Genomic DNA, 10,413 nt, shown 5'->3' with positions numbered 1-10,413 from the left:
AACAAACCAATACCTTTCTTTACAAGCCTATAATAGTATATTTCCCTCCAACAATAAAGAACACAAAAATAACCACGAGAAAATTCAACAATTAATACGTATGATCATCAACAGACGAGAAAGATATTTTGTTTTATCGTCTAAAATCAGAGAATGAATACAAAATTTCATTAACCTAAAAAAAGATCACAACTTGATTTATATGCCGAAAACATACTGACAAAATTTGTTATACTTTACTAATTAATGACAAACGAAAACAATATATAGATGCATACGTGCCTATGACTAATACACGCCAGCTTTAACAACAATACAAACTCAAAGTTTGTTCTTTAATATTTAAGTGTGGGTTTAAGTGAACAAAATGACTTGCAATCAAATTTTATTACTACATCACACAACATCAAGATGAGACTGAGCCAGATGGGAAAAAAGGGGCTAAGTTTTACCAAGTATATATATGTATAAACTTTTGAACATTTGAAAGGTGCCATGTGATCCAAACTTTTTTAATTTTTTCTTGACCACTTTGACCTACAAAGTAAATCACTAGCCATCCATAATAACTATGCAATTGATACTTTTAAGCTCAAAGAACCATAGTGAGTCTTTAAGTGTTTAGGTTCATGACAAGATTTTGATTTTGATGCTTTGACATGATGGAACTGATTGAAAGCATTTTGGTACAATTGGGAAGCATTTCGGAGGCCATGGGGTTTAGAAGCAGCAAGACAGCGCGCTACCTTATTTGTGCGATATATACTCAGCGTGCTGCGCTCTTCTATAGAAGTAAAAAAAAAAAAAACATTTTTTTTTAAAGAGTCGAATTTTTTGTAAAAATTGTCATGGCATGGCATGTCATACTCTCGGTTCACTACTCATTGTGGCTTTAACAAACAATAATATTGTACTCTCCGACACACTATTTTCAAAATAAGACTACCGCGAGTCTCAATTTGTGACTTATGTGTTTGCTAGCTATTGAAGTTGTTTTCATACATCAAGAGTACGTGATCACGTTATTTTGGATGTTTTTGGACAAGTCTTTTATTTTTCCTCTTAACTTTTTTGATATTTGAGTTATTTAAGTTTATCCTCGTCACGTTGTACTATCAGCTTGTGAGCTTCGTATTTCTCATAGTTTTTAGCTTCTAGTTATAATGTTCAGATAATTAACTCTATGATTTCTCGATTAATCTATATGAAGAGAAATTTGATCTAGAATATTCACAAAATCAAGCACTTCTCATGGGATATTAATCGTGCAGATAACTAGTTTTCTTTTTCTTTTAAGAAGTACTATATATAGTGTAGGTTCATTCCTTCCAATACAGTTAGAGAAGTAATTCCTTAATTCGATCATTTCTCTTTCGTTCAAGGTCAGCTATTTGAAAGTGTGTCTAAAAAATAGATCAGAGTGGATGGAAATTCAATGTTCTCAATCTAATTCGATCGCTGCTTTCATTAGATGGTAACATTGGTGAGATAAATAAATGCAAGCGTGATGGTATACATTGCAAATAAATGCTCGTAGTTTGGTCCCCACTCCCCGCTAGTTTATTATTATTTTCCCTTATTTTATCGGTACGTTTGGTCTTAAAGTGCACTCCAAATCTCCCGTCATCGTCAAACGTTGTTGCATACGGTTGTCCATCAAGAAACGGTGGACCGTACAAATCAACAGTTAATTCCCGGTAACAAGTCAATAAATATGGAATCAGACATAAAAAAAAAAAATCAATAAATATGGAAAGACAAAAACGAATTCCACTAGCACAAAGAAAAACATGTATTAGAAAAAAAAAAGAAAATAAAGGAATCGGAAAAGAAAAGGGAGCGGAAAAAAAGAGCAGAGACAAATCTCTCTCTCTCTCTCTATACCAACAACAAAAGAGGTTATTTCAACTTTCCTCTTCTCTCAGATAATTTACTTATATGTTACGTTTATTCATTTAAGGTTTTCTTCTTTGTGAAAAACTAGCAACGGGAGTCTTTAACGGACCAGTCACAACAGTCCATTTTTCCGTTGTTTCTTCTCTTCAGAAGCATTCAAAGAGAAAAGAGAGTGACTGTGAGAGCACAGAATGTTGACATGCATAGCCCGCCCGAAGAAACTCGGCGAAGACTCGCCGGGTCAGCCGGAGGTGCCGGCGGACTCGGCCGGAAACACCAAACAGCAAGCGGCGATCAAATCCCTAACTTCTCAGGTACATACATACACGCACGCGATCTGATCGAGATCACGATTTCGCTAAATTTTATAATTTCTCTCTGATCAGCTCAAGGACATGGCGTTGAAGGCCTCCGGAGCGTACCGGCAGTGCAGCCCCTGCACGGCGGGGGCGAGCCAAGGCCGAGTCAAAAGCAGCTCCGGCGGCGCCGACTCGGACGCTGACTCCGACCGGTTCAGGTGGTCGTACCGGCGGACCGGGAGCTCCGGCTCGGCGTCCGCGCCTAGGGTTTGGGGGAAGGAGATGGAGCTGAGGCTGAAGGGGATATCGAGCTCCAGCGGCGAGGGGACGCCGAGCTCCGCCGGCAGCAGCGGCGGAGGAGCGTCGATGCGGCGGCGGCCGGAGCCGGCGATCGTGTTCGTGGAGGAGAGCGAGCCGAAGGAGTGGGTTGCGCAGGTCGAGCCCGGCGTCCTCATCACCTTCGTCTCTCTTCCCCGCGGAGGCAACGATCTCAAGCGGATTCGCTTCAGGTACGCTTTTCTCTTCTCCGTCGTGAATTTAGGGCTCACAATTCAGAGTCGAGTCTTTCGCGTTCTGATTCTGAAACTCCTAGTTTAATTTTATTTTTCTTTTTCTTTTTAAATTATCGATTGCAGTGAATGCCGTACACGTTGTTGTATTATATGATATCTCTCGGTCTGTGTTAGGTAGTTGGCGTTTTGCGATTTTTCTTTCTTCTTCTTCTTTCTTTTTTGGGTTAATTTTGTGTTCAATTTACACGCTTGGTCTTGGAATTCTTGTGATATTTTACGAGACTATATTTTGATTGCTAAAAGTAAGCATTGCTTGGTAAAAGAGTGTTCGAACTCGGATTAGAGAAAGAAAAGACTACCTGAAAATAGGGAGAAAAGCAATATCTGAAATGTATGGTTTTTATTTTATTTTTTATTTTAATAAAAAGATATATCGTTACTAAAAAACTAGAGAGAAGAAACATGATTAGAACTTAGAACTCACTACCTTGGATCCAACCCAACTTTTTCGTAACTTCGTGTGAAGAATTATTAAACAAAAATTCGATTGGGAATAGGGCCCTACTCAACGCACAGTCGTTCTCACGCCTCCTCAATAAAGCAATCTCTAGTCTCTCAACAAAGAACAAAAATAAGATCATTAATAATTATTATACTAGGCAGAAGAGGAGAGAAAGAAAAAAAAAAAAAAAAAGGTCCAAAAGAAGAAGTCACTCATGTCATGAGGTTGGTGGTGGGACAGTGTTGATTGCGTCGTGAAGCTTTTTCACTGATTATTGTCGATGTGTCGGACAAGGCTCTCCACTTTCCTTTTCAATTCCCCTCCCACGCCTGTCCCCAGATTCTCCGTAGCCTTGTCTTTTCTATAATACCGTTTTTATCCTTTTCTAAAACTTATTCATGCACTTTACTCCGCTTATTTGTCAAATTAGCTCGGCGACCAAAAGTCGCGTGCAGGACAAAAATGTGAAAACGTTTTTTTGGTCACAAAAGAATTGCTTTTATGTTGTTGGCTACAAAACTAGTCAAGCTTGAGCAACTCTCGTTGTCGTGGACCCAAGTATGTATGTACTGATAAATTATATATTTCCCCGTTTTATTTTTTCCTAGAGAGAAAAAGAAAACGATCAAATCATCTTTTGAAGTATATATTTATGTATATTTGTCATTTTCATCTAGATGAGATAGAGAAATGCATATTTTTGGATTGATTGTACGTAGTTATCTTAATTAATAACCTTTATCGTTATTTAAAGTTGATTGAATATGTCCATCATCAAGAAAAAAAAATCAATAAGTTGACGTTTTGGAGTTTTCGGAGTTGAAAATTTATGATTATTTTCTTGATTTATAATTAGAATATCTATGCTATTGAATTTAAATCATCATAATTATTGAAAGTTTATATATGTGCAATTAATGCTAATTGCTGAAACTTTATGTTTATATCACAAATATTTAATTCCAGGGTAATTTGGTTGATTTGTTTGGAAAATTAAATATGGTTAATTATATGTCAAAATTTACTTGGCAAATAATGACTAAAATATTTTATTCCCGTAGAATATCCATTGGGTACTTTTCTTATTATTTACAATTTATTATTATTATTATTATTGTTGACATTTTTATTTAGTTTTCTTTTTTTAAACAGTTTCAGAAGTCGGAACCAAAATTGTTTATCGTTTCAATTATAAGGTATTCGTAGAAGTTTTAGGATGCCTTTATTATGGGTATGAACACAATCTGTATCTTGCTGAATCTATCGCATTGTAAGGAACCAAATAGCAAATTGTTACATGGATATCGACTGTAACATTTTCGAAATTGTTCCAATGATCAATCTCTCTTTCCTGGGCTTGGTAGACCGTATAATTTATACAAAATGGCTGATTGCTTTTGGGTCCCACATATTGTCGATGACTTTTGCACCGCCTAAGGTCAAATTTTGCTACTTTTATAACAACTTTATTCCATTCACCCGAAGGGTAGGCTTGCCTTTTTTTAATTTTTAGTTATCATGGATGTCAATTCCTTGGTCAAAAAGTAATGTGATCAAGTTTAGTGGAAAACATACTTATTAAGAAATCTAGTATGATTTCGATCACGAAAAAAAAAAAAAAAAAAACTGTAGTATGATAAATTACTGTATATGAGAATTGAGAAGTAACTGGGGGTGGGAGAGTTTCCCATTTTACCTCCTTTTTTAAAAAAAATGTAAATGCCAGCATGAATGTAGTTGTTCTGTCATCTGTGCAAGTTACCTTAGCTGACCCCAAAAAAACTTGCTATGATTTGATAAATTCTTCGTTGGAGAATGAAAACTAAGTATAGCTACGTAATCAAGCGAGAATCTTTTGAATTATCTAATAGAAATATATATATTTTTTTTAAAAGGAGTAAAGGTTCTCATGTGATTACACGATTTTTTTTCTTATATACACTTAAATTGTCATGTTGATTTTACATTTTTCAAGTATTTTCTCAAATTTAAATAAATGTAAATGAATCATAATTATGTAATCATGTTCCAAATAAATTAACCCATAAACAGTATATCTAAATTATAGGAATGGCAAGTATCAACAGCTTAACATCAAAACAATTATTCAGCTTAACATTTATACATATCCAAATTATAAAAATGGCAAACATCAACAGCTTAACCGTTTTACTTGTTTAATTAATTGTTTTGAGTTCTCTGATCAGCCGAGAAATGTTCAACAAGTGGCAAGCTCAAAGATGGTGGGCCGAGAACTACGACAGGGTTATGGAACTGTACAATGTCCAAAAGCTTAGCCGGCAAGCTTTCCCTCTTCCGACTCCGCCAAGATCCGAGGACGAGGTGAGAGCTCAAAACCCAGCCTAATAAGCAATAACACCACAAGCCACAAAGCTAATAATAACAATTATTAACACCACAACCAATATGTCAAACTTGTGTCAGAGCTCAAAGATGGAATCGGCCGAAGCCAGCCCAGTGACACCGCCGCTGACCAGAGAGCGACTGCCCCGAAACCTGAACCGCCCGATGGGGTACTCGTCTTCGGACTCGTTCGACCAAAACTCGATGCACTCGCGCCTCAACTACGACTCGTGTGGCGTCAATTCAACCCCAAAGCTGTCGAGCATCAGCGGTGCCAAGACCGAGGTCTCGTCTATGGACGCTTCTATGAGTAGCTCGTCCCGAGACGCCGACCGCTCGGGAGAGCTGTCGATCAGCACTGCCAGTGATCTCGAGAGCGAATGGGTCGAACAGGACGAACCCGGGGTTTACATCACTATCAGAGCGTTGCCCGGCGGAAAACGGGAGCTTAGACGGGTCAGATTCAGGTAATAATACGTCATTCTTTGCTTTTAAGCATGGTTGGTTCTTTATTTGTCAACAATAATGATGAATTGTGGATAATAATAACTACAAGAGAGGAGGACTTCATAATCACTCATGCTAGTGCAATATATTTTTTTTTTTTTTCTGTGCTATTGTTCATCATGACAGCCGAGAAAAGTTTGGAGAAATGCATGCTAAAGTGTGGTGGGAAGAGAATCGGGCGAGGATACACGAAACGTATTTGTGATGAGATGGAAAATTCAAGCACAAAGGGTTGTTGCTGGGCATGGCATTGGGGGTTGTCCAGATATATCCTCGTGAAGGTTTTTTTTTTACATTTTTTTTCTTTTTTTTTTTCTTTTTCTAAAAAGCTTTTAATGAATTGCCATACTACTAAAACCCTTGTGTATAAAATCGGAAATGTGCTTCTTGCGCTTTTGGGGAGAAAGAAAGTTACAAAGGAGTCTGCATATTCTCTCGTAGGTGGGGATAGTAGAATTTTGTTATTAATATTATTATTCGGCCTATTTTTATTAAGGTTGCTGGTGGGTGAAAGCATGGATTTGAAATGTCGACATATCAAGACATACAGATGGAATATGTTGTTCTTTTCTGCTATGACTTTCCTTTGGCAAAACCAATGCATGAGTTCTCGTTCAGTTCTTTGCCGTCTTAAAGTTAAAACTAGGAATGGCAACGGGTCGAGTGCACTTAAATCGGTACCCGACCCGTTAGAAAAAAAAATACCCAGGGCCGGCTTAACAGCATTTGAGGCCTAAAGCAAAATAATAATAATAATAATAATAATTGAAGGGAAAAATAAAAATAAAAATCACGCAAGACCTCCTAATTCAATGTGCAGTCCAGTTTAATCATTTTTAATTAATTTTTATCTACTTCGGATATAATGTTTCAAACTCATTACAGTTTTCCATTTTTGCTGTAAATGAATATAGTTTATTACACTTTTCAATACATAAGTTTTTTACTATTCCCATTTTACCATATTAATTTCATATCCGAATAAAAATTACGCTTCCAACTTTCTCATTACCACCACCCACCACCAGAAAAATAAAACAACAAATCACGGTTTGGTTACGTACATTCAGATTGCACGGAACTTTGGATAGAAAAAAAAAATTGCATTGAACAATACAGAGGCCTCAGCCTCAAACATGTCACCACTCTCCGCAAGCCACCGCACGCCACAACCATCTCAAATTGCCGCACACAACCCCAAACCACCGCGCGCCATTGTCAATACCATCACTGTTAGTAAATAGTAACCAATTTATGGCTATTTACAAATATAAATCTTAAGTAAATAGTCATCGTTATCATTTATGTTATTTAACTAATTTATGGTGGCGTCATTGAATTGTCTCCGCAGAGTTAATGTGTGCGGTGGTGTGGTTGGCCGTTTGAGAGAACGAAAGATAGGATTGTAGATTGAAAAAGTATGCGTTAATAGTATTATTGTCAAATTGCACATCAGACCCGTACATTGTTTAGTAACTTTTTCTTTTGATATCAATGTGTGCACAAAATAACTTCTTTTAATATCGTGTGTGGACAATAGTAACTTTTTCTTTCAATCAAATAAATACACATCCAATCTTTATCTTCCCATCATTTATCTTTCCATGAGAAAGGACAAAAATCAACTAAGACATAATAAAAAGAACAACGCACTCACTGTTAGTAGTCAAGGCTAATTATATGATTTAACTAGTATTAAGTATTAACTCAACAACCACAATACTAAAATGAAAAGGTGTCAAAAGACTGGTCCAGCGTTTCTTCTTCTTCAAGTTCAAACAAGGCTCAGACCGGAGCCCGATCCAAATAATTTTATTTGAGGGCCGACCATGTTGTCACGAAACTTTAAAAGAATATATGGTGATCAAGAACGATCTTAAAAGAAATTAGTCTCCAAAAGACTCTGTGTTGATACCAAAATTGTTGAAAACAGAGTTCAGAATCAAGGGTTATGGAATTTTAAAATTGGGTTAATTAGGTATATAACCATATTTACAGTTTCACATAGTTATATAATCAACGTTTCGTAAATCTTAAATAAATAGCCACGTCCATGTATTTACACGTGTAAATTGACGCAAATATCCCATTCTTTTATGGGTAATTTATCAAAATAGCCAACTTAAATGTTGAGAATTGCTAAATAGCCAAGGTTTGGTAAATATTAGGTAAATAATTAATTTTATATATTTATAAACGTAAATATTAAGTAAATAGACACTGCCTTATTAAGTCATGTCATCATTTATAGTTATTTACTTAATATTTACCAAACTTTGGTTATTTAGCAATATCAAACGTTTAAGTTGGTTATTTTTCTAATTTTTTGTTCTTTTATTTCAATGAAAGGACAACCCAAGAATGCAACGTTATCTTCATGGCTATTTATCTAAGATTTAAGAAATGTTGGCCATAGAATAATCCCCCTTTTTTTTTTACTCCGACCAACGTCCAAATCCCATTAAAATACACAAACCATCGTAAAGGCATCAGAAAAATATCAAAAGTAATCAAAAAACGCCTTAAACTACCGGAGACCATCGCAGACATCGAAATGTATAAAAAAAATAAACTTTATCATAACTAGTTATAGAAAATCGCAAACCCTCGAAAGTCATCACAAATTGAAAAAATATTTAAATTTCATCAGATTTTTTTCAACTTAAGTTATCTCATAAAAATTTACATAAATTTCATCAGATTTTTTTCAACTTTAGTTATCTCATAAAAATTTACATAAATTTCATCGGAGATTTATGGAACACAATCAAATTTTAAATTTCTTAATGCTTGATCTAATCCTATGTACTAATAGAGTTTTACATTCTGATCAATAATGATTTCAAATGAACATAGGAAATCAACTTATCCATCTAATTCAGTTTCAATCCACGAAATCCAGCTTTTTAGAAAGAATAAGAGAGAGAAGTAACCAAATGAAAAAAAAAAATGAGAGGAAATGAGATTATATGATTTCAACGGTATTTTTGTAAAAAAATCTTGACAAAAATTTAATTTTAATAGTTTGCACTTTGCACGACAAGTTTATTCATAATTTTATGTTATTAGTAGATTTCCTCATAAAAAATCGATTCTGAAGTCCACACAACCATGTACAATTGTATCTTCATCGCTACCAGAATCTCTCCGACCTTTGCTTCTCTGGCTTTGAGCAAATTAGGGTTTTCTGCGATCTCCAAAATCTCGATTCAGCTTCCAAGATGGTTAGTCCATTGGCTATCATTAAATTTAACTCGAGCGCTAAGTTTTTACTTTGATTTTAAAAAAATGTTTTTCTTTGCTACGTGCATAGGGTCTCCAAAACGATATCGATCTTCTGAACCCACCGGCGGAGCTTGAGAAGAAGAGGCACAAGCTAACAAATAATTAGCTGTTTAGCCATCTAAAACACTAACAATTTGATTTTAGCCAACATTTCGTTAATTTCCCGTAAATAGCCATCTTGCTTGCTTACGTGACAGCTTATTAATTGAATTAGTTTTACCTTTTTGTCCTTACGCTATTTTAATTAGGCATTTTTTTTAATTTCGAATTAAATATTGAAACCGAATAGGGAAGTTTTCAAATTTAAAATTTGAATTTTGAGCAGATTTTGAAAGTTCTCAGCCATTAATTGTTATGTATTTGGAAATTTTCAGCGTTGACTTTAGATAATTAGTTTCTATTTTCGTTGCAATTCATTATGGATAAAATCTGTATATATATTCTTTATTCATTGATATTATTTTGTCTTTCATATATTCATAATTTCCAGAATTTTCGTGCCCAAAATATTTCCAGAATTTTTTCAGTTTATTTACACGAGTATACTGTAAATAGGCTTTGTATTTACAGTGAATATACTGTAAATAAGCTTCGTATTTACACGAATATACTGTATATATGATTTATATTTACACAAACATACTGTAAATATGATATATATTTACACGAATATACTGTATTAAAAAAAAAACCATAAACTTCACTCAGCAAGAATGAACTTGATTTGCACATGCGTTGCATGAACAAGAATGAACTTGATTCCCAGGTTATAAAGGAAAGCAATATCCTGAATTGAAATAAAATTCATCAACTTTGAACTAATTAAACAAACCACGACATAAAACATAAAAATTAAAAAACATAAAAAAAAAAAACGCTGAAATTCTTGAAATTCTCCGGTGTCTCTTCGTCGGCGGCGCGCTCGGCGGCTCGCGAAGGCGCTCGGTCTTAGCGGGATGGCGCGCGCGAGGAAGAGAAGCTCGGGCTCGGGCTGGTGCTGGTGGCCGCGCGCAGAAGAGAAGAAGGAGAAGAAGACGATGTTTGGTCC

At 35.4% G+C, this 10,413-nt stretch overlaps 1 protein-coding gene across 2 annotated transcripts; it reads left to right on the top strand.

Annotated features, from left to right (window-relative positions):
• The first annotated feature begins 1,730 nt into the window (after nucleotides 1-1,730).
• On the top strand, nucleotides 1,731-6,717 carry BRXL4 (BREVIS RADIX-like 4). Of its 2 annotated transcripts, XM_089612059.1 has the most exons (6): nucleotides 1,731-1,898; nucleotides 1,985-2,210; nucleotides 2,283-2,704; nucleotides 5,417-5,552; nucleotides 5,655-6,040; nucleotides 6,207-6,716. In XM_089612059.1, the coding sequence occupies exons 2-6, from the start codon at nucleotides 2,088-2,090 to the stop codon at nucleotides 6,283-6,285; spliced, it is 1,146 nt and encodes a 381-aa protein (XP_089468185.1). In that variant the 5' UTR covers nucleotides 1,731-1,898; nucleotides 1,985-2,087; the 3' UTR covers nucleotides 6,286-6,716. The 2 variants fall into 2 exon arrangements, with proteins under 2 accessions (XP_089468185.1, XP_089468184.1); XM_089612058.1 differs by having other exon boundaries at nucleotides 1,731-2,210; nucleotides 6,207-6,717.
• Nucleotides 6,718-10,413: the final 3,696 nt, after the last annotated feature.

Source organism: Urtica dioica, chromosome 4 (assembly GCF_054948205.1).
Source record: "Urtica dioica subsp. dioica isolate 48M chromosome 4, U.dioica_male_clone48M_v1_H2, whole genome shotgun sequence".
Taxonomy (NCBI): Eukaryota; Viridiplantae; Streptophyta; class Magnoliopsida; order Rosales; family Urticaceae; genus Urtica; species Urtica dioica.
This window is presented reverse-complemented; position numbering and strand designations above follow the sequence as displayed.